Source organism: Macrotis lagotis, chromosome 4, assembly GCF_037893015.1.
Source record: "Macrotis lagotis isolate mMagLag1 chromosome 4, bilby.v1.9.chrom.fasta, whole genome shotgun sequence".
Taxonomy (NCBI): domain Eukaryota; kingdom Metazoa; phylum Chordata; class Mammalia; order Peramelemorphia; family Peramelidae; genus Macrotis; species Macrotis lagotis.
Window position 1 is genome coordinate 211,759,574 of NC_133661.1, and position 25,138 is coordinate 211,784,711.

The following is a 25,138-nucleotide window of genomic DNA, read 5'->3' on the forward strand; positions in this document are numbered from 1 at the left end:
TGTCTTCAAGTATCTGAAAGGCCAGACTGTGATCTGGCCCCAAGTATAGAAGTAGAAGGAATAGCTGTATATGGCAAAAAAATCAAATTTAGGTTTGATAAGTTTCTAACTATTAGAGTTGTCAAGAATTGGAATGAGCAACTTCCATAATAAAGCAAGTATACTTCACTGGGCGGGGGGGGGGGGGGGGGGGGGTCTTTAAATGAAAGATGGATGACCATATCAGGACTGGCAACCATATTTAGAATGGATATTTTTTTTCCAGAAATAGGTAAGATCTCTGAATTCATTAAAATTCAGATTCTATTGGTGTATTTCATGGTCCCAGAATTAATAAAAAAAAAAATCCCATTGTATTTAATTTTGCTGACTATTAAAAACAAGCCAAAAAACCTGATTTAGTAGAGAAAGAAAGAGAGGTTACTTTAAAAGCTCTCCTTCAGAGTGGTATCTTCCATGCAAATGACTAAATTATATAAGTTTCCATGAAAAATAACAATTCATTTTCATTGAACATTTATTGTTGTCTCCGTTCCAAGTACTATGATAATACAAAGGACATAAGACAAAGATGAAACCATCTTATAGTCTTTGAGAAGCTTACACAATTTAATGGAATAGCATTCAGAGTGGGAATGGAACTTGGAGATCTATGTAGTTTTGTTTTTTATTTTGGCAAGGCAATGGGGTTAAATGGCTTGTCTAAGGCCACAGAGCTAGGTAATTATTAAGTGTCTGAGGCCAGATTTGAACTCAGGTACTCCTGACTCCAGGACTGGTGCTCTACCCACTGTGCAACCAAGCCACCCCTCCATTAGTTTCAACTTGCTCATTTTATATATGAGGAAATGAAGACCTAGAAAGGAAGAAGAAATTTACTTGCTTTCTCAAATCAAGTTCAGGCTAGTGGCTTCTTTCCAGACTCCAAATCCCATCTTTTCATACTTGCTGCCAGATATCCCTTATGTCTGTATAACCCTTACGTTGTTGACAGCTGTCCACTATAATTTAGAGTTCTACAATATTCCTACCCAGTCCAGTAGGTCCCTGTCAGGACTGTTTCTCTCAGTCATATGATTGATACCTATATAAAAATTATCTCCTGGTAGAGTAAGTCAGGTTTCAGACATAACTATGGGCCCTGAACTAACCAGTTCCTGAATTGTTACCATGATCAGGCTTCTCTCATTTGTCTGATCCTATGGCTCTTCTTGGGGACATGCTTGCCAAAGATATTTGCTATCTTAATAGAAAATGTCCAGTGCTCAATCTAAATGGGAGGGGGGGTTTCCTGTAGATAGTGAAATCCTCCAAATATTCCTGTTTGGGGATGACACTACATTGACTATATCAGGTGCCAGAAAATCAAGAACCTCCTAAGGGAGAATAATTATCTATCACTTGAAAGACTAATAATTCAGAAGAAAAGCAAGTAGATGGCAACTGACTGATGAAGACAATGAGTTGTGCCCAGAATAAAAAAATATTGTGTGGTAACTTTAAATTACTCCTAACTAATCTGAAAACAAAATAAAAACATAAAACCATAGCAAAACCAAAAAAACTATCTTTTTTTTAAGAACACAAATATTCTTCTATTATTTTCCAGCATTTAGAACATGCCTAGCATATTAGGGCTTAAATCATTTATTTCCAATGGCAATGAATGGCTTCAATTTATGAAATATAATTTGTGATAAAAATAGAGTATTAAAAATACTTCCCATGACAATGAAGATCCATAAAAGGATAGTGTAATATCTAATGAAGTTGGATGCGTTATACAATTTTCATTAATACAAGTTAAATGTTTTTCAATTGTTTTGGTTGAACTTGGTCTAAATGTTTTCTAATAGTATGGTTTTCATTTTAAGGGTTCAGTAATTCATGAAAATGAAATCATTTTTTAAAAGATTTCATGTTCATTAAGCAAATCTAGTCCTTATATAGTTTGCTTTCCCTATTTAAGGGAAGTGACTTGGATATTTTAAGCAATTTTCCAAACTGGTTAATTTCCTAATGCAAAATATGCTTTAACTTCTTTAATCAATCTCACCAGGGAATATGTTCTACTGTTGGGGTATGCAAAATCTACCATACCAAAACATAAAGATGACTGACACTCCACTTTGAAAATTAAGATTTTTGCCTGTTTAATTTGACTTATTCTGCCAACACTTTATTAGATTAATGAATTCTTAAACTTTTGAGTTAAATGATTGGGCATTTAAGAACAGTTTACCTAAGTATAAACAATCTTATAGGATTATCAACTGATGTTAGTACAAACTAATTCTAAGTGATGTATAAAATCTAAAAGCATTAAGCCAGCCAACAATGATTTTCACAAGTATTGTGTTCCCTTTGCTCTTTAGCTCAATTCTTTAACCTATATTATCAGAATGAATTAATAAAAACTTTATATCTGAATTTACATAAGAATGAGAAAATATCTTTTCCTGAACAGGTTATTCTGGATCACATGATCACACTTTATAGTCTAGTCTAGTCACACCATTTAATTAAAAAATTTAGCAATTTTCATAAATCATCACAATTGAGTATTTGATAATATCTATGATACTATGAAGACCTAAACCAAGATTTGCACTTTGGCTATTCTGGGGGGATAAAATTACATTTTCTGCATTTTAAATAGAGCTAATACATCTTTGCCCCATGATATGGACTTGAAGAGATGATTTTTTAAAACTAGTTTTACTTCATCCCATTAACTACAACATTTCCATATCATAAACTGAAGCCAAATCTTCCTGAGTAATTCTTCTACATTCTAGGGTGATGCTGTAAAAGGGAAAAAATGCATCTATCAAGAAGAGTTACTGTACAGAACTCAATGGGATGAACATAAGAAAGAGTTGGGCTAATTAATTTACTGGAAAATAATTGGAACAAAAATTTTATTGTATGTTAGTGAGTGTGTGTGTGTGTGTGTGTGTGTGTGTGTATACACACACACACACATATATATAGTGTATTTTGTAATTCCTAGTTCCTTTTGATCTATTAAACCCAGTAAATTTTCAGGTTAGTTTCTAAATTCGAGATTTTTTTCAAACTTCTAGTACATGAACCTGTTAAGCAATTTTCTAAGCATCCCCTTGGAATCAATCACATTTAATATCCTATGATAAAGGGGAATTAGAGCAAAAAAATTTCTACAAGCACACTATTATGCCATTGATGACATGAAGCTCACTGAATTTAAGTTTCATGCCTTCAAAAACAGGAATAATGAAATATTAAAGATTTGATATATGGCAAACTGAAATGAAGTAACCACAGACAACATTGGGAAAAAGTATTCAAAGAATTTACTAACTTAGGACAATCAATTTAAATAGCATGTGCAACAGAAACAAGACATCACAAGAAAAATATAGTCTTAAATTTATATATATATATATACATATATATATATATACATATATATATATATAAATATACAGAAATATACATTAAAAAATGTGAACTTAATCGATCCCTCTGAATTTGAAGAACTCAAAGTCAAGAAATTACATGGTGTGTGCTAATGTGATACAATGAGTATCTTAGATTTTACTACAGGAAAGAGTATGTTAAAATTATATTGCTAATTTGGAACTAAGCCCAAAGGGCAATAAAACTGTGAATACCCTTTGATCTAGCAATATTCCAAAGAGATAATTAAAAAGGGGAAAACACTCACATGTACAAAAATATTTAAAACAGTTCCTTTTATAGGGGAAAGAACTGATAATTGAGGGGATGCCTATCAATTGGGAAAATTGAATAAATTAAGTTATATGAATGTGAGGGAGTGCTATTGTTTTTTGTTTTTTTTTAAAAGATTTTTCAAGGCAATGGGGTTAGGTAGCTTGCCCAAGGCCACACGGCTAGGTAATTATTAAGCGTCTGAGGCCAGATTTGAACTCAGGTACTCCTGACTCCAAGGCCAGTGCTCTATCCACTGTGCCACCTAGCCGCCTCTGAGTACTATTGTTCTATAAGAAATCATGAGTCGGTAGATTTCAGAAAATTCAGGAAAAACTTGCAAGAACTGATGCCAAGTGAATGGAGCAGAACCAGGAGAACATTGTACACATGAACAGCAACATTGTGAGATGATCATCAGGGACAATTCTAAGATAACTGTTATGGAAAATGCACATCTAGAGGAAAAACTATGGAGTCTGAATTCAGAGCAAAGTGTATTATGCTCACTTTAAAAAATTTCTCTTATGTTTTTCCTTTCTTTTTTATGGGTTTTCCCCCTTACTTCTAATACCTCTTTCACAACATGACTAATATGTTGAACACAATTGTACATGTACAACTTAAATTAGATTGCATGCAAAAGAATGAATGTTGAAAACTATCTTTCCATGTAACTGGAAAAATAAAATAAAAATATATTGCTAATAGTTAAAAGAGCTTTTTAGTTTATCATCATTGGAATAATGTGGATGGATATAATGTAAACTTATAGAACAAGAAAGATTTACTGAATTATACCTTTATATGTTCTAAAACTGCGGTGGCAACATTAGTGTGAAGATCGATGAGCCTCTTCTTTTCAAGAAGTTCTGGGAGAGAGCTATATAAGTAAAGGAAACTGAAAATTATTCCTCATGCTTCCAATAAAATAATGTATCATAATAAACATAAGATGTGAGTTTTTCTTCTAGTGGCATTCAGAACAGTAAAATGACACAGAACAATCTGAATATTTTCTAACAGCTACTTCCAGTCTAAATATGAAACTGTGTGTCTATATCTGTTTCTCCTTAATTAAAAAAATAAGCTGGCCTTAAATATCAGCATTTCCAGCATTTCAGCTTCTAGCTACCAAACTAGATTTTTTTGTTTTGTTTTTGCAAGGCAGGCAATGGGATTAAGTGACTTGCCCACGATCACAAAGTTAGGTAATAAGTGTCTGAGGACAGATTTGAATTCAGGTCATCCTGACTCCAGGGTCAAGTGCTCTATCCAGTACATCACCCAGCTGCCTCCAAACCAGTAGATTTTTAAACCAAAACAAGGTTCTGCCCCCACCCCTTTCTTTTTCATAAATGTTTTAACCTAAAAATTAAATAATGTGACCAATTCAAAGTACTAAGAATAGGAAAAAAGAACTACATATGAAACTATGAACTTTGATTGTGTATACTTTTAAAAAATTATATTAAGTGCAGGAGAATCAAAACACACTTGTTGATATCCCCGTTTGAAATGCTTTTGCCTTCTGTATATTTTGTTAATGTTTCATTGATACTCTTTTCTTTCTTTTCCCTTTTCATTACAGATACTACACATATACATTTACTTATCACCACACAACTCCAGTTTTTGTTTTTGAAAACTTTATATTTCTTGGTGATTCATCTATTCAGAAAATTTTATTTATATATGTGTGTGTGTACATAGATACATACACCCATACATAAATACAGATAGGTCAAGAGTTAAATAGGCAGGGGGCTGCTAGATGGCACAGTGGATAGAGCACTGGCCCTGGAGTCAGGAGTACCTGAGTTCAAATCTGACCTCAGACGCTTAGTGATTACCTAGCTGTGGCCTTGGGCAAGCCACTTAACCCCATTGCCTTGGAAAAAACCTTAAAAAAAAAGTTAAATAGGCAGATAGAAGCATAAGAAGAGACCTTTCCTTAGAAAAAAGTTTTATAAATAATACAGTATTCCTGCCTAAAGTTCTTAATTTCAAATCTTACCTTTAACTGATCAAATTACAAGGAAATAGGGGCAACTAGGTGGTGCAGTGGATACAGTCCTGGTCCTGCGATCAGGAAGACCTGAGTTCAAATTCAGACTCAGACACTCAATAATTACCTAGCTGTGTAACTTTGGGCAAGTTACTTAACTCTACTGCTTTGCAAAAAAACCAAAAAAATTCCAAAACAAAACCCCCTGCCCCCCCAAAATTACAAGGAAATATATTTCAACATAAAATATTTCTGTCTCTAAGGAAATAGAATAAATCAAAAAAAATTTTTTCCTATGGAAGACATGATCATATATTCTTGTAGGGCTTCTAATAGTATATGTTAAGGTGTTTATCAAAACCTTATTCTATCAAATTGTTTTCCAATTTTCTCAGCAGTTTTCATCGAAGTGAGTTCTTGCCACAGTAGATAATGTCCTTGGGTTTACTGAACAATATGTGAGTATATGTTCTTTACTTTTGGATTCTATTAACCTGCTCTGCTCTGCTAATCAACTTTTCTACATTTTATAATTATAGTGATAATAGTATGGTAATATAGTTAAAATCTACTACTGGTAGGTACCTTTCCTTCTCCCCTTTTTATTTCATTATTTCCCTTGAGACTTTCCCCCCCTCAAGATTTTCATTCATCCAAATTTTGTTTTTCTTTTATATGCTTTTTAAACACTTGTTTCCTTCTTTCTTTTAGTCTGGTTCTACAAAGTAAACTTCTAGTGATTTGATCAGTATGGCATCAGAGCTGTAATGTAATTTAGCTACTATCAATACCTTATTACATGGGTATAGCCCATGCAAGACCAATTTACCTTTTCAGTTATTTTAATCCTTTATATCTGTAAATTTTTAGTCTTAGTGATATAATAGCTATATATATCTTGGTATGCAGACTCCTGGATACTTTTATACAGCCAATTACTATTATAAATGGACCATCTTTTTTCTGTCTTTTTCAACCAGGTTTTAGAATATATGAAGAAGCCAGTGATTCCTATGAGTTTTGTTTCTATTTTGCTATACTACTGAAGTTGCTTGGATTTAGCTTTTTTAGATTTTTTCCCCTCTCTGAAAAATAGCCACCTGCAAAAAACAATAAATATTTCTTCTTTGTTTATGCTTTTTTACCTTAATTTCTTTATCTTGTTTTATAGTAATACTTAGCTTTTATAGAATTCCATCAAATACTGGAGACCATGGAAATCCTTCATTTACCTTGGATCATAATAGAAAGATCTTTATAATTTTCCCATGTATAATGAGGTCTTAATATTAAAAAGGATACTGTTTATAATATTAAGGAAAAGCTTGTTTAATCCTATGCTTTCTAACACTTTTAAAAATAAAATGGGGTGAGGTGGAGCCAAGATGCTGGAATAATGGTACTCACCTGACTTCTCCCCCAAATCCTTTCAAATACCTTTAAATAATGACTCTTTTCTAGACCAAGATAACTTAGAAAGTCAGCAAGAAATTCTATTGCAAGAGGGTGAGGAGCACAGGGTAACAGCTCAGGCTGTGCCAGCACAGATCAAGCCCCAGGAAACCAGGAGCAAGTCTCAGGGTGACTGAGTCAGTGGCAGTAAGGGCAGTTTCCAGACTTCTCAGCCCACACATGTTAAAGACGACTTAGAAGATCACAGAAAGGTTTGCTGTACCACTAAGAGTGAGGTATGGCAAAGAACAAGCTATGGAAGCACAGAGCTGGTACCAACAAACCAGGAGTAAGCCTTGGGAGTCACTCTGAATCAGCCCACAAACTGTAAGGGTTGAACAAATAGGAGATTACAGGGGTCTCTGTGTTGGCATTGCCCATGCTCAACTCTGAGGCACAGTCCTGGGTGGCAATCTATGGGCTAGGAGGAGCACTAGCACTCCAGAGCTTTTGACCTCAAGGAAACATGGACCCACCTCACAATTACAGAGCACAACAAAAACTATACTATAAAGCAGCTGATAATAAAAACTGCCTGGTACTGGTTAAGAAATAAAGCAAAACAGCAGTGGATTAGAGTAGGTACAAAAGAAATGGAAGTAATGATTATTGTAATCTACTGTTTGACAAACCCAAAGACATTAGCTTTTGGGATAAGAACTCATCATTTGACAAAAGCTACCGAGAAACTGGAAAATAGTATATGGCAAAAATCTAGGCACAGACCCACATCTTATACTGTATATCAAAATAAGGTCAAAATGGAAACAGAATTTAGTCATAAAGGGTGAATCCACAGACCGATTAAAAGATCAAGAAATACTCATTTGTCAGATCTATGGAAAGGGCAAAATTTATGACCAAACAAAAAATAGGGAACATTATAAATTGCAAAAATGATGAATTTGATTAAATTTAAAAGTTTTTGTACTAATATAACCAATGCAGCCAGTATTAGAAGAAAAATAGGTTGGGAAACAATTTTCATAGTGTTTATGATAAAAACTCATTTCTAAAATATATATTAAACTGAATCAAATTTATAAGGTTACAAGTTATTCCCCAATTGAAATGGTCAAAAGATATGAACAGGCAGTTTCTAAATGAAGAAATATAGTCATATGAAAAAATACTTCAAATCATCATTAATTAGAAATGTAAATTAAAACAACTATGAAGCACCACCTCACACCTATCAGATTGGCTAAGAAGACAAAAAAGGAAAAGGACTAATATTGGAAATTTTGAACATTAATTCATTGTTGGTGGAGTTGTGAAATGATGCAGCCATTCAGGAAAGCAATCTGGAACTATGATCAAACAACAATAAATCTGATCATATCCTTTGACCCAGCAATACCAATACTAGGCCTCTATCCAGAAGAAATCATAAAAAAAAAAAAGGAAAAGTACCACATATTCCAAAATATTCATAGCAACTTTTTATAGTGGCAAAAAATTGGAAAATGAGGGGACACTCATCAATTGGGGAAATGACTAACTTATTCATTAATGATATGAAGTATTATTTTATAAGAAAGCATGAAGGGTCGAACTCTAGAGAAGTATGGAAAGCATTACACAGACAGATGCTGAGTGAAGGGAGAACACATTAACAACAACATTGTGAGTTGATCAACTTAGATGGATGCCAATTTTCTCGGCAATTCCAAGAGCTAGGACAACTCTGGGAGACTTATTATGGTCAATCTACATCCAGATGGAAAAACAAAACAAAACAACACAAAAAAAACTACAGAATCTGAATAAACACTATGTTCACTTTTTAAAAACTTCCCTTAATGTTTTTCCTTCCTTTCCTTTTTCCTCCTTAGTTCTAATTCCTCTTACACAAAATGACTAATATGTATGTTAAACACAAATATCAATGTACAATTTTTGCCAGAACTTTCACTACCATGGGCAGGGTGGAGAGTGTAGAAAAATGTGCAACTCAGAAATCTGCAAATGGATGAATGTTGATAAACTACCACAGCATGTAATTGGAGAAATAAAATAAAATTACAACTGAAAACAAACAATTCCAGGGCAGAAAAGAGTGCTTGTGGTCACTCACAGAACACAGCACAAGCCATGAGCAGTAATACTTTTCTTTTGATCATGCTACCTTTGGGAAGAACTAAAAACTTACAGGTCCCTAGAAGTATCTCTGAAAACAGCTGTATAAAAGCCCTGAAACTTGGAACTATGCATCTTCAACTTGGAAGTTGAGCCCTACTTTCGCAGATTTAAAATCAAATCATGAGCTGGGAAAATGAGCAAACAGAAAAAAAAAAAAAACTTGGCATGGGAAATTACTATGATCACAAGGAAGAAGATCAAAATACAAACTTGGAAGAACATAACAAAGTCCAGGAAAAATATAAATTGGTTTCATACCATGGAAGAGCCCAAAAAGGATTATGAAAATCAAGGAAGAGAAGTAGAGGAAAATTTGGGAAGAGAAATGAAAGTTATGCAAGAAAATCATGTAAAACAAGTCAACAGCTTGGTAAAGGCAGTCACAAAAATACTGAAGAAAATAACACCTTAAAAAGCATTCTAAGTCAAAATAGAAAAGAGGTAAACTAAGTGATGAGAAGAATGCCTTAAAAAGCAGAATTGGCCAAAGGGAAAAGGAAGTACAAAAGCTCACTGAAGAAACTAAATTCTTAAAAATTAGAACTGAACAAATGGAAGTTATTGACTTCTTTTTTTTTTGGAAATCAAGAAAACGATAAAATAAATTAACCAAAAGAATAAAAAAAATAGAAGACAATGTAAAATTTCTTATAGGAAAAACAACTGACCTGGAAATTAGATCTGGGAGAAATAATTTAAAAATTACTGGACTACCTGAAAGTCATGATTAAAAAAAAAAAGAACCTAGACATCATATTTCAAGAAATTATCAAGGAAAACTGCCTTGATATTCTACAGCCAGGAGTTAAACAGAAATTAAAAGAATTCCCCTATTACCTCCTGAAAGAGATCCCTAAATAAAAACTCCCAGGAATATTATAGTCAAATTCCAGAGTGGCCAAGGAGAAAAAATTACAAGCATCCATAAAGAAATAATTTAAATATCATGCAGTCACAGGCAGGAAGACACAAGATTTAGCAACTTCTACATTAAAGGACTGAAAGGACCTGGATTAAAAAACCAAGAATCAACTACCTTACAAAATTGAGCATGCTCTTACAGGGGAAAAGATGAATACAGGAGTTTCAAACTTCCCTAATGAAAAGACCAGAGCTAAACAGAAAATCTAACTTTTAAACACAAGACTCTAGGGAAGTATAAAAATGTAAAACAGGAAAAGCAAATCATAAGGGGCTTAATAAGGTTAAACTACTTTATATTTTCTACATGGGAAAATGATACTGGCAACTCATAAGAACTTTCTCCTTATTAGGGTAATTAGAAGGAAGTGTGTGGTGTGTGTGTGTGTGTGTGTGTATGTAAGTAATTGTGTATATATACATACATATGTTGTATATACATACATACATACATACATACATACATATATATTTGTAGAAAGAGAGAGAGAGGCACAGGAGTGAATTGAATATTAAGGAATAAGGGATAAGAGAGGAACATATTGGGAAAAGGCAGAATTGGGTAAATTATCTCACATAAAGCCGCAAGAAAAAGCTTTTAGTCAACTAGAAAGAGGGGGAAAATGGAGGGGGGGGGAGTAAGTGAACCTTACTTTCATCAGAGTTGCCTCAAAGAGAGAATAACATATACATCTTACCCTTAAGGAAAATAAGAGGAGTGGAGGAGAAGAGGGGGAAATAGTGATAAAAGAGAGGGCAGACTGGGGGAGGGGGTTAGTCAAAAGTAAAACATTTTTGAGGAAGGACAAGAGAAAAGAGAGAGAGAATAAACAAAGCAGGGAAATAGGAAGTAGGGAAACAGCTAGAAATAACAAATGTGAAAAAAATTTTGAAACAAATTTCTCATTTTTCAAACATAAAAAGAATGGAGTCAAATTTGTAAAAATAAGAGTTATTTTCCCAAATGATGATAGATCAAAAAAATCAAAAGCTTTCAGCTGAAGTAATAAAGCTACCTACAGGTCACATGAAAAAATGTTCTAACTCATTATTGATTGGAGAAATGCAAATAACAACAACACTGAGACACTACATAACAGATTTACTCAAAGGACAGAAAAGGAAAATGACAAATGTCAGAAGGGATGTGGAAAAATGAGACATTAGGGCAGTGAGGTGGAATTGTGAACTGATCCAACCATTCTGTAGGCAATTTAGAACTATGCCCAAAGCTCTATAAAACAATGCATACTTTTTGACCTAGTAGTATATCACTAGTAGGTCTATATACCAAAGAGATAAAAAAAAAAAGGAAAAGAACTATTATATAGGAAAACATGACTGTTATGAAAATGTTTTGCAAGACTGCACATATATATATATAGCTCATAATTGTCTGCTGTCTCAATATGGGAGGAAAGAAGGAATAGAATGTGAAACTCAAAGGTTTAAAAATAAATGTTAAAAAATTGTTTTTGGGGGGTGGCTAGGTGGCACAGTGGATAAAGCACCAGTCCTGGAGTCAGGAGGACCTGGGTTCAAATCCGGTCTCAGACACTTAATAATTACCTAGCTGTGTGGCCTTGGGCAAGCCACTTAACCCCATTTGCCTTGCAAAAACCTAAAAATAAAATTTAAAAAATTGTTTTTTACATGTATATGGGGAAATATAAAATATTAAAAAAAGACTTAAAGTAGAAAATGGTGCTATATTTTGTCAAAAGTTTGTAACTCTTTTAATGTTATGATTTTAGCTGTCTTTGTTATTAATATAATCTACTGTATTTATAATTTACTTAAAACTGAACCAATTTTACATTGTTGACATAAATACAGCTTGATGGAGGTGATCTTTTAAAAAATTTTGTTATCTCTATAACTTACTCAATATTTTTAATTAGTTCATTATTTAGAGATAAGTCTAAAACCTATAATTCTAGTTCTTTTTGTCAGAAATATATTTTTAATCAAAGCAGGAATTTTACAATTTTTTTTGTGAAACACCAATTTAATTGCTCTTCAGATGTTTGAAAGAATTTACTCAGAAATCTAACTAGCCCTAGAAAATTTTTCTTTCAAATTTCTTTTGTAACTTGTTCCTTTTTCCCCCCAAGATTGGATTTTGAAAATTCTCTCTTCTTTTTTTACAAATTTTCTTCCATTTCATTCTTAAGTTTTACTGAACTATGATTGGGCAAAAGTTTTTAATAATTCACTCTTGTGAGTTATTTGATTGTCTTTTCTAAGTATAGTGATTTAGTTGTTTTTTATTTCTACCCAATTAGTTAATAGTATTACCATCTTATTTTTTTAGTTCTTTGTTATATTCATCACAGAATTTTCAATTCTGATGATCTCTTCCTTGATTTTTAAAAATATTTTCCATCTGTAGTTAGTTGGTTTAATTTTTCAAAAAATACTGCCTTTTAAAAAATGCTTTTTAGATGCATTCTCAATTGAATGATCTGAAACATCCTATAAATTATGGTACATCATCTTACTGTCATTTCCTTAAATACTGAACACTTTGTTCTCTGACCCAAATTTTCTTTAGGTTTAATTTTAAAGACTCCATTTATGTTTGAATTCTTTCTTGAAATGTCCTTTCTTAACCATAATTCTTATTGTATTATGGTCAATAAAGATACACAACATACATTATTTCGACATTCATGAATTTTTTTCCTTCCTCAGCCAATTTCTTAAAGCTGCCTCCCAAAGCATAAAATTTCTATATTCTCTTTTTTATCACCAAAAATCTAATTTTACAAAAATTTTATTCGTGGGTTTCTTTTCTTAATTATGTTTTTGTCTAATAGGAAATATGCTTTTAGCAATATTTGCTTCTGAAATAACCTTTCTTGTCATCTTTATACTACACATTTGTATTATTGTCCAGGTATCCTTAATCCCTTTTGTTTCCCTCAAGATTACCCTTCATCATAACAATGCCAAAAATAAAAAAAATAACGAAGTAGGACTTCCGGCCAAGATGGCGGAGACAAGACAGGCACAGTTCTAAAGTATCCCATCTATCACATGAAACAAATCTCTTAAAAGAAATCCGACCCACAAAACTAAGAAAGAAAAGCCAGGAGAAACAAAATCTGCCTCAGGATCTGTCTCCTGCAGCAGCTTTGGCCGAATTCAGGTGGGTGAGTCTGGGATAAGAGGGAGGATCAGCCCCAGATCAGCCAGATTAACAGCTGAATCAGAACCAGGAGTCTGAGGGCTGGAAAGCAGGACCTGCTGGATCAGCTGTGGGGCTGGACAAAAGGGGCTTGGGTCTGCGGGGAAGCAGAGGCGCTGGTGTTGGTGCTGTCCCCCTGGAGCTTGGGGAAGGGGCTGCGGGGAGAGGTCTGGTGCAGGACAGCTGTGGACACCATCCTGGGGCTCCTCAGGACTGAGAAACTCTGAGCCCACACCTCCATTGCACTGAGGCCTCCTCCCAAACAAATGCAAACTACTTCTGCCTCAGGCCCAGGTGTGTGAACAGAAGAACCAGCCCAGCTGAGGAATCACCTCAGACCAGGGTAAAGCCCACCATTGATTGAAGGCAAAAGAATTCAATAGCTCCAATTCCCTCCCTCAAGCAAAGGGAAAAGGCCTCAAGCAAGGTCACAGACACTCCAGAGAGGGCAACCAGCACCTCCTACTGGCCAGCCAGAAAAACTGCACTCAGGAAAGCCTTTAGAGATCCCATGCCCAGGTGAACCAGCCCCCCCCCCCCCCCAACTGAGGTCTTAGCAAAATGAAGAAGGGTCAGCAGAAAGGTGGATCCATAGAAAAATTCCTGGAAGGGAAAGACCCCAACCCAGAGAGACCTGGAACCTCTGAGGAGAATACAATCTGGTCTCCAGCACAGAAAGACTTCCTCGAAGAAATAAGGAAGGAGCTTAAAAATTTGGGAGACAATTAATACCTTGCAACAAGTAAACAAAACCTTAGAAAATACAATTGGACAAACACAAAAGGAGAATAAATCTCTCGGACAATTACAAAATGAGAATAATTCTCTCAGAAACTCAAATAAGCAAATGCAAAAAGAAATTAATTCTCTCAAAACCTCAATTGGTCAAATGGAAAGCTCTTTCAGAACTGACCAATTGGGAATGGAGTTGCAAAAGGTTAATGAAGAAAACTCCTCCCCGCAAAAAATAATGGAGTCTACAGAGACTAATGACTCCATCAGACAGCAAGAGTAAGTTAAACAAAATCAAAAAATAGAAAAAATAGAAGCAAATGTAAAATACCTCATCAACAAAACCACTGACCTTGAGAAAAGATCGAGGAGGGGCAACCTGAAAATTATAGGACTTCCTGAAAACATTGAAGAGAAAAAAAAGCCTGGACTTAATATTACAGGATCTAGTGATGGAAAACTGCCCTGACATCATGGAATTGGAGGGCAAAGTAATTATTGAAAGAGTACATCGATCCGCAACAGAAAAGGATCCTAAAATGAAAATACAAGGAATGTTGTGGCCAAACTGCAGAACTATCAGATAAAAGAGAAAATCCTGCAAGCAGCCAGAAAGAAACAATTTAAATATCAAGGAGCCACAGTAAGGATCATGCAGGACCTGGCTTCATCAACTTTAAGGGATCGAAGGGCCTGGAACGAGATATTTTGAAGAGCATGGGAGCTTGGAATGCAGCCAAGAATCTACTTTCCTCCAAGCTGAGCCTTCTCTTCTAGGGAAAAAAAGATGGACATTTAACAAAATGGAAGAATTCCAAAACTTTCTGATGAAAAGACCAGAGCTAAACAGAAAATTTGGACAACAGGAGGTTCAAGAGACACATGAAAAGGTTAAAAAAAAGGGGGGGGCAGTAAAAGAAAAAAAAATGCAATCCTGTAAGTTGACACTGGGTATATCCCAGCATGGGGGTAAAAGAAAAAAAAAGATTTTCATAAACCTTCAGAAATGTAACTCTAACAGAGAGAATATACCTAGCCAGAAATGATGGACATTCATTGCCTATCCATGAGACTACTATCTAATGGGAGGTAAATGGCTTTAACCCCACTTGGGAGAAAGACTCTAATAACTCTCAGGAATTTTGACTCTGTTCGATAGAATATATAGAACTAAAAAGGGACAGACACTCAGAATTTTCTATGACTTAGATAGAATGATCTAAAAAAAAAACACTACTGCCTCAAAAAGGGGGACAGGAAAGAGACAGGAGGAGGTTGGGGATTGAATGGGGTAAATCGCATTACACTAAGAGGTACAAAAAACCTATGGTAATGGTGGGGAAGAAGGGAGCAGAGGAGAAACACCTGAATCTTCTTCTCATCAGACTTGGCTTAAAGTCAACCTACACATACTCAGTTAACTTATAAAACATCCAACCTTTCAAGTATTAAAAGGGGAAAAGGGGACGGGGGATGAAGAAAGGGAAGGGGACTGGGGGAAATGACGGGAAATAATAAAAGGAAGGGAAGGGAAAAGGGAAAAAGGGAAAGGGGAAAGAAGGGGGAGGGTGTGATATAGGAGGGCAAACACACTGAAGGGGGGGTGGTTTTCAGAAACAAAAGACTGGGGAATATGGATAAAAGGGGGGGAAAGGGGGGGAAAATACAAACAGAGGGAAGATAGCATGGAAGGCAATAAAGAATTAGTAATCATAACCTTGAATGTGAATGGGATGAATTCTCCCTTAAAACGCAAGCAAATAGCAGAGTGGATTAAAAACAGAATCCTACAATATGCTGCTTACAAGAAACTCATTTGAAGCAGAGACATACATATAGAGTAAAGGTAAAAGGTTGGCTGAAGTAAAAAAAAACCAGGGGTAGCAATCCTTATTTCAGACAAAGCAGCAGCAAAAATAGATAGCCTTAAAAGAGATAAGGAAGGAAACTTTATCCTCCTAAAAGGTACCATGATGCACCCAGTGGGACAGCACCTAAATTCTTAGAGAAGCTGAAAGAATTACAGGAAGACATAGACAGCAAAACTCTACTAGTGGGAGACCTCAACCTCCTTCTATCAGATCTACATAAACCAACCATAAAACAAACAAGAAAGAAATTAGGGAGGTAAATAGATTATTAGAAAAATTAGATATGGTAGACTTACGGAGGAAATTGAATGGGGGATAGAAAGGAATATACCTTTTACTATGCAGTACATGGAACTTATACAAAAATTGACCATGTACTAGGACATAAAAACCTAATAATCAACTGCAGAAAGGCAGAAATAGTGAATACATCTTTCTCAGATCACAATGCAATAAAAGTCATATGCAATACTGGGCCAAGGAGATACAGACACAGAATGAATTGGAAACTGAATAAGCTCATTTTGAAAAATGAGTGGACCAAAAAAGAAATTATAGAAAGAATTAACAATTTTATCCTAGATAATGATAATAATGAAACAACGTATCAAAACCTATGGGATTCATTCAAAGCAACTCTCAGGGGATATATTATAGCTCTAAATGCTTATATGAATAAATTGGAGAAAGAGGAAATCAATGAACGAAACATGAAACTAAAAAAATTAGAGAAAGAACAAATCAAAAATCCACAATTAAGTACCAAATCAGAAATTCTAAAAATTAAAGGAGAAATTAATAAAACTGAAAGCAAAAAAACTACTGAATTAATAAATGAAACCAAAAGTTGGTATTATGAAAAAACCAATGAAATTGATAAACCTCTGGTCAATTTGATTAAAAAAACAGAAGAAAACCAAATTGCTAGTATCATAAAAGAAAAAGGTGAACTCACCACCAATGAGGAGGAAATTAAAGTAATAATTTGAAATTATTTTGCCCAACTCTATGCCAATAAATTTGATAATCTAAGTGAAATGGATGAATGTTTACAAAAATATAAGTAACCCAGGTTAAATGAAGAAGAGATTAAATACCTAAACAACCCTATCTCAGAAAAAGAAATTCAACAAGCCATTGTTGAACTCCCTAAAAAAAAAATCTCCAGGGCATGATGGATTCACAAGTGAATTCTACCAAACATTTAAGGAACAATTGGTTCCAATCCTATATAAGATGGAACTCTGCCTAACTCTTTCTATGAAACCAATATGGTACTGTTACCTAAACCAGGAAGAGTTAAAACAGAGAAAGAAAATTATAGACCTATTTCCCTGATGAATATAGATGCAAAAATCCTAAATAAAATCTTAGCAAAACGATTACAAGTCATCACTAGGATAATACATTATGATCAAGTAGGATTTATTCCAGGAATGCAGGGTTGGTTCAATATTAGGAAAACTCTTAGTATACTCAATTATATCAACAACAAACCTATCAGAAATCATATGATCATATCAATAGATGATGAAAAAGCTTTTGACAAAATACAGCATCCATTCCTATTAAAAACACTACAGAGTGTAAGAATAAATGGACTGTTCCTTAAAATAATTAGCATTATCTATCTGAAACCATCAACAAGCATTATACTCAATGGGGAGAGGCTAGAGGCATTTCCAATAAGATCAGGGGTGAAACAAGGGTGCCCATTATCACCACTGCTATTCAATATTGTACTAGAAATGTTAGCATCAGCAATTAGAGAAGAAAAAGAAATTAAAGGAATTACAATTGGGAAGGAAGAGACAAAACTCTCACTCTTTGCAGATGACATGATGGTCTACCTAGAGAATCCCAAGAAATCATCTAAAAAACTACTGGAAACAATTAGCAATTTTAGTAAAGTTGCAGGTTATAAAATAAACCCTCATAAATCCTCATCTTTTCTATATATGTTTAGCAAGAAACAGCAGGAAGAGCTAGAAAGAGAAATCTCATTCAAAGTAACCTCAGACAATATAAAATACTGGGGAGTCTATTTGCCAAGACAGACTCACAATCTTTTTTGAAAACAATTATAAAACACTTCTCACACAAATTAAATCAGATTTAAATAACTGGGCAAATATCAACTGCTCATGGATAGGTAAAGCTAATATAATAAAGATGACAATTCTACCAAAACTAAACTATCTGTTTAGTGCCCTGCCAATCAATATTCCAAAAAATTACTTTAAGGAGTTAGAAAAAATTGTAAGTAAATTCATATGGAGAAATAAATAGTCAAGAATTGCCAGGAACTTAATGAAAAAAAGTGCAAACGAAGGTAGCTTAGCCCTATCTGATCTAAAATTATATTATAAAGCATCAGTCATCAAAACTGTTTGGTATTGGCTAAAAAATAGAGTGGTGGACCAGGGGAATAGACTAGGTGTAAAAGCAGGAGATGATTATAGTAATCTGCTGTTTGATAAACCCAAAGAGTCCAACCACTGGATAAAAACTCCCTCTTTGATAAAAACTGCTGGGATAATTGGAAGTTAGTATGGAAGAAACTTAGATTAGACCAACACCTCACACTCTTAACCAAGATAAGATCCAAATGGTTACAGGACATAGACATAAAAAAACAATACTATAAGCAAATTAGAAGATCAAGGACTAGTCTACCTGTGAGATCTATGGAAAGCGGAACAGTTTATGACTAAGGAAGAGTTGGAGAACATCACCAAAAATCAATTAGATGATTTCGATTACATTAAATTAAAAAGCTTTTGCACAGATAAAATCAATGTAACCAACATCAAAAGAAATGTAGTAAATTGGGAAACAATCTTTACAACTAATGATTCTGACAAAGGACTCATTTCTAAAATATACAGAGAACTGAGTCATATTTTTTAAAACAAAAAGCCATTCCCCAATTGACAAATGGTCAAAGGATATGCAAAGGCAATTTACAGATGAGATCAAAGTAATCCATAGCCATATGAAAAATGCTCTAAATCATTAATTATTAGAGAAATGCAAATTAAAGCTTCTCTGAGGTACCACCTCACACCTCTCAGATTGACCAGTATGTCCAGGAAGGATAATGATCATTGTTGGAAGGGATGTGGGAAATCTGGGACACTATTACACTGTTGGTGGAGCTGTGAACTCATCCAACCCTTCTGGAGAGCTATTTGGAACTATGCCCAAAGGGCAACAAAAATGTGCATACCCTTTGACCCAGAAATACCACTACTGGGTCTATACCCGGAAGAGATGAGGAAAAAGGGTAAAAACATTACTTGTACAAAAATATTTATAGCAGCCCTGTTTGTGGTGACAAAGAATTGGAAATCCAGTAAATGTCCTTCAATTGGGGAATGGCTTAGCAAACTGTGGTATATGTATGTCATGGAACACTATTGTTCTATTAGAAACCAGGAGGGATGGGATTTCAGGGAAACCTGGAGGGATCTGCATCAACTGATGCTGAGTGAGATGAGCAGAACCAGAAAAACACTGTACACCCTAACAGCAACATAGGAGTGATGTTCAACCTTGAAGGACTTGCTCATTCCATCAATGCAACAATTGGGAACAATTTTGGGCTGTCTGCAAAGGAGAGTACCATCTATATCCAGATAAGGAGATGTGGAGTTTGAACAAAGTGCAAGGACTATTGCCTTTAATTTAGGAAAAAAAAAAAAACAAACAGATAGCTTATTGTCTGATCTTGTTACCTCTTAGACTTCTTTTCTCTCTCATCACACCCAATTTGGATCAAGGTACAACATGGAAACAAGGTAAAGACTGATAGAGTGCTTTCTGTGGGGGGGGGGAGCAAGATTGGGGGAAAAATGTAAAATTCAAATAATATCTTTGATAAAAATAAATTTAAATTAAAAAAAACAAAGTAAAATTTGAAACTGAGATTAAAATATCTTTGGTATTTTTTTCCTTATTCCTCCTCCCTTTTTAGACCATATGACCTTATGGAGAATACCAGTTAAGCCTAAAGCCTTCATTTTTTCTTTTAATGAAAAGTATTGTGCCCTGGGACACAATAGTTCTTTGTCTCAACAGCAACATTAAAGTTTATTATTTTTGGTATTTGTTCATATAAAGATGGGATAATGATAATGAAAATAATAATATTTTAATTATCCAGAATTTGCAGATAACTTGGATTTACTCAATTGAGAGAAAATGTCCTGCCTCAGATGCCTCTTTGTAGCATGGAATTGATTCTGATTTCTTGACTTTTATGGAAGGGGAGAAGAAGAACTAGTAGGCTTTACACCAAGATAAAAGCGGACCAAGTAATGTAGAGCTGGTAAGTACTGTAATAGAAAGATGTCAGATAACACTGGCAGTTCATTTGAGCACTGAATGTATGATGTGATGTTTTCTAAGTGCCAGGCTGGCAAAATTCTTAGAAGTCTTTACGAGACTAGCTGCCAGATAGAGGATTAATCTTTGGGGGAAATAGCAAAATTTCAAGATCATCTACTAAGATACAGAAGGACTACAATTAGGGGTGGTGATGGGTAAACCTACAGAGACAAAAACATAGCTCTGAGATATAATAACATAAAAACAAATGGCATTTATATAATGATGTTTTAGGGTTATAAATGGCTTTATATAATTTGAACAATCATCAAAAGAGCACTATGAGATAGCCAAAAAGGTAAATAAAATCAACTCAAAAATGTATTTAAAAAGCTCTTTAAAATTAGATATATTACCTGGGATTTTTTCATAATCAAAGATTCACAATTATTGAAAGTACTTTTCATTACTATAACTTTGTTCAAGTTGAACAGAATGAATATCGATTATGTTACCCACTTACCTAACCGCTGAAGTTAGCTTGGCTGTATTGTCAGAAAGCATACTTATAGCTCCTTCATCTTCTCCTTCTAATCCCTAGGAAAGAAAACCATACTATAACCAAACATTCCAATTTTTAAGATAGTTTATTTAAAAGATCCCTTAAATTAGTACTTCTGGCCCCAATCCCCCAACCCTCCAATAAATGCTAGGTCGTGTAGTGGATAGAATGCTCTACCTGGAATCAGGAAGACCTGAGTTCAAATCCAGTCTCAGACACTTATTAGTTGTGTGACCCTGGGCAAGTCACTTAATCAATGTCTGCCTCAGTTTCCTCATCTGTAAAATGATGATAATAATAGCACCTACCTCTTAGGGTTGCTGTGAGGATTAAATGAGATAGTTGCATACAGTATTTCGTAACCTTAAATCATATTATTATAGCTAGTCTTAAAGCTATTATTATAATTGTTATTAATTTTAATGGATGCTGTCAAACTTTTTCCTCAACAGAAAAAATCATCAATAAAACAATTTATAATATTTATTGTCCAAGTCAATTTGACTAACCAAACCAATTTAGCCTAATATTATAGGGCAAGATATCCATTTCACTTTTTTTAAATCAAAATGGTAGATGATATCCATTATCCACATAGACACATAAAAGATACTTGTATTATCCTTAAAGCTTACAGGACATTTTCTTACCTACAATTATGGTTCAAGGTAAGCAGTATTAGAACTATTAGCTCTTTTTTTATTGAAATTCAAGATGATGTCAAGCAAGGTAAAATAACTTGCCTAAATGAAGTCTTAGGAGATGAACATTTTCTATAGCAACACTGAAGAAGCTCATGTAAATATAAAAAACACCTCTTTCTGGAAGCCTTTTCCCTAAGTATTCTCATGTAACAAACAGAATCTTACCATGATGCTTTTAAGTCGCTTTACTTCATCTTCCTGAGCTCTGTAGGATTCTAATTCTTGTTGAACAGATTCTGCAACTTCTGGGAAAGGACTAAAACAATATTACACATGATGAACTAATGAAATAAAATTACTAATAGCTTTATACATGTTTAATTTAGTAAGAATGTACTTCTTTGTATCACATAAGTAATGAGGTTATATTTTTCAAATTTATTTGTAGATAAGCATAGTATTTAAATATTTAATCATATCGAATGCAAGAAGTAAAGATTATTTTTTCAGAGTAAATTATATCAAGTTAATTATAGTATTTGTTTGGATTGAAATTTCAATTTATATTTTTATTACTTTTTGTTGATCATTAAAATTTGTTTGGCTCCATATTAAAAAGAAAGAAGGAGTTTTTTAAAAACCCAAAGTGAGAAAAAACAGTAGATGATGGGTCAGATACATTCATAAAAGAACTACTTCAGGAATACAACAAAAATTATATGTAATAAATAACTTATGAAATTATATTGTGACATTCTCACCAAAATGACCTGGTGTCAAAAGTTCCAGGCAATTAAATTATGGGTTTAAAAGCAATGTTAAAATTATTCAGAAACAAAAACCTTTTCAACTGTACACTATTAGTACCTTTAAGTAGTTACTGATACATATCAAATTTTCTCCACAGATACTTGTCTACTACCTGCCTCTACTTAAGCAACTATAATTTAATCGTATACTATAAATCTGAAAAAGCACAAGAGATTCCATTTTTAAGAAAATCTAGGTTACATAAATATATACAATTTGTAATGTAAAATTAGACAAATTACTTCACTGGCAAAATTTGATTCTTTTGAATTACAAGCTATAACTTTCTAGTGGAAAACTGGATTAAAATATTTTGAAATATTTTGCTTTTTAAAAATGAAAATGATACAGAACTTAAATACTCAATAATATTACAAAGTGAAGGGAAAAAATTGCAAATGAAGGACAAAACATAAGTCAGGGCCAAAGTTTATGTATAATAAAATATTTATTAAATATAATATGAGAACACAGAAAATATTTAACAAAGTAGTAAATTTTCCATCAAGTCAGAAACAAAAGGAAAAGATGCTACATAGAAAACTGTGCTTCTCCTCTGTTATAAACATGAATCGAGTTAGTCACAAGAGAATAGGAAAATAAAATGCATACAAAAAACATAACATTAGAATTGCTGAGACTCCCATATCCCAAAATAAAGTAATTTCTGATATTACTATTAAAGAGTGAAGTTTAAACTGAAAAAAAAAAATGAATTTTTTTCCTACTTAAAAGGATATGGTTCTTTTTTAGTCTTTAAAATATTACAGAATAATTATGCCAAAAATAATTATTGAATTGGATACTTTATATCTGAGTTATTGACTAAAGTCAGCAAAGTGGAATGAAAATAGAACTGAATTTATGGGGCGACTAGGTGGCATAGTGGATAAAGCACAGGCCTTGGAGTCAGGAGTACCTGGGTTCAAATCCGGTCTCAGACACTTAATAATTGCTGTGTGGCCTTGGGCAAGCCACTTAACCCCATTTGCCTTGCAAAAAAAAACTAAAAAAAAAACAAAGAAAATAGAACTGAATTTAAACAAGATTTAGATTTAAATTCCAGTTTTGCTATTTCTTGCCTAATTGACTTTGGGATTAATTCTTTAATTTGTAAAAGAGATCATTAGGATCAGCTAAATAATACCTAAACTAGCTTTTAGCTCTAAATAAATGATACTATGATACAAAGTGTCATCACTCTCCAATCTGAAGTTAAAGGTATTCATAATTTAATATGAATATATATATATATATATATACTCTCTCTCTCTCTCTCTCTCACACACACACACACAAACACACAATTAAAATTAATTACTGTCAAGTTTCAAGTCCTTCATTATTTATTCTTCTCACCAATTTTATAAATGGTTTGGTCCCAGGCATTGCAATTTGAAGAACTACTGACATGAAAGAAAGGGGACGTGTGTTGGAGTGGAAAGATTCATGTTTAAATCTCAACTCTAAAAACACTTATTATCAGAGTAACCTTGGGCTAGTCACTTAATTTCTCTATACTATCTACAGGGTGGATGGGTAAGGTTCAGTTCACACACACACACACACACACACACACACACACACACACTTTAGGATTTTGCAAGGCAAATGGGGTTAAGTGGCTTGCCCAAGGCCACACAGCTAGGTAATTATTAAGTGTCTGAGACCGGATTCGAACCCAGGGACTCCTGACTCCAGGGCCAGTGCACTATCCACTGCACCACTTAGCCGCCCCAATCTATATTTTTTAATAAGGAAAAGATGGCTTTAAGAAAGGGTATCATAGGGGTGGCTAGGTGGCGCAGTGGATAAAGCACTGGCCCTGGAGTCAGGAGTCCCTGGGTTCAAATCCGGTCTCAGACACTTAATAATTACCTAGCTGTGTGGCCTTGGGCAAGCCACTTAACCCCATTTGCCTTGCAAAAAAAAAAAAAAAAACACCAAAAACCAAAAAACAAACCCTAAAGAAAAGGTATCATCTTCTTGAAGGAAGTAGTTCCCAAATTTAAAAGATTTAAGAACAAGATGGTGACATATCATTATTAAATGGAATGACAATGATCTTGGGAATAAAAAAAAATAATCCTATAAAGAAAAAAGATCTTATTACCCTTTCTAACTAAAATCACTAGAACCGTTTCACAATTTTTATAGGATGATCCATTAAAGCATCTGTCATCTCTGTCATTTGATTATTTGTCTTACCTGCCTTTATGTTTTTGCCAAAACTTATCAACTGCGGTTAAATCATATGACTTCTTGTTTTTTCTCTTTGGTCTAGCACCAGCTGGAGAATTTTCTACTCCTGAAGATTCTTCCAAATTTACTCGATTTAAGTGAAAATCCTGGAAAATAATCATCTTGATTTTAAAAACTGTTAACTGAACATGCAAAACAGAAAAAATAGTATTTCATTATTTTATTATAATAGAATAAAATTCTCAATTATCTAGTCTAGCTGAAGACGATGGTGTTCTTTACAGGTGACATTTTAACCTGCAGAATACTCAATTTTTAAAATTTTTTTTTATTTATTTTTGGTTTTTGCAAGGCAATGGGGTTAAGTGGCTTGCCCAAGGTCACACAGCTAGGTAAATATTAGGTGTCTGAGGCCGGATTTGAACTCAGGTCCTCCTGACTCCAGGGCCAGTGCTCTATCCATCAACTTTTTTTCGAATCCTTTTTAATTCTGTGTTCTTAAAATATATTTTCTATTTCTCTGCCTACAATAAAAATAATTAATCTTCACAACTTTTTTCT

At 33.9% G+C, this 25,138-nt stretch overlaps 1 protein-coding gene across 5 annotated transcripts in view; it reads right to left on the reverse strand.

The window, feature by feature from the left end:
- Window positions 1-25,138, reverse strand: part of SCFD1 (sec1 family domain containing 1) — a 125,153-nt gene that overhangs the window by 57,302 nt on the left and 42,713 nt on the right. For all 5 annotated transcript variants that reach the window (XM_074235390.1, XM_074235391.1, XM_074235392.1 and 2 more), the window contains 4 exons: window positions 24,584-24,723; window positions 21,791-21,881; window positions 20,883-20,956; window positions 4,516-4,597 (listed from right to left, as the gene is read on the reverse strand). In XM_074235390.1, coding sequence (XP_074091491.1) covers window positions 4,516-4,597; window positions 20,883-20,956; window positions 21,791-21,881; window positions 24,584-24,723 — 387 coding nt within the window. The remainder of the gene's footprint in view (window positions 1-4,515; window positions 4,598-20,882; window positions 20,957-21,790; window positions 21,882-24,583; window positions 24,724-25,138) is intronic.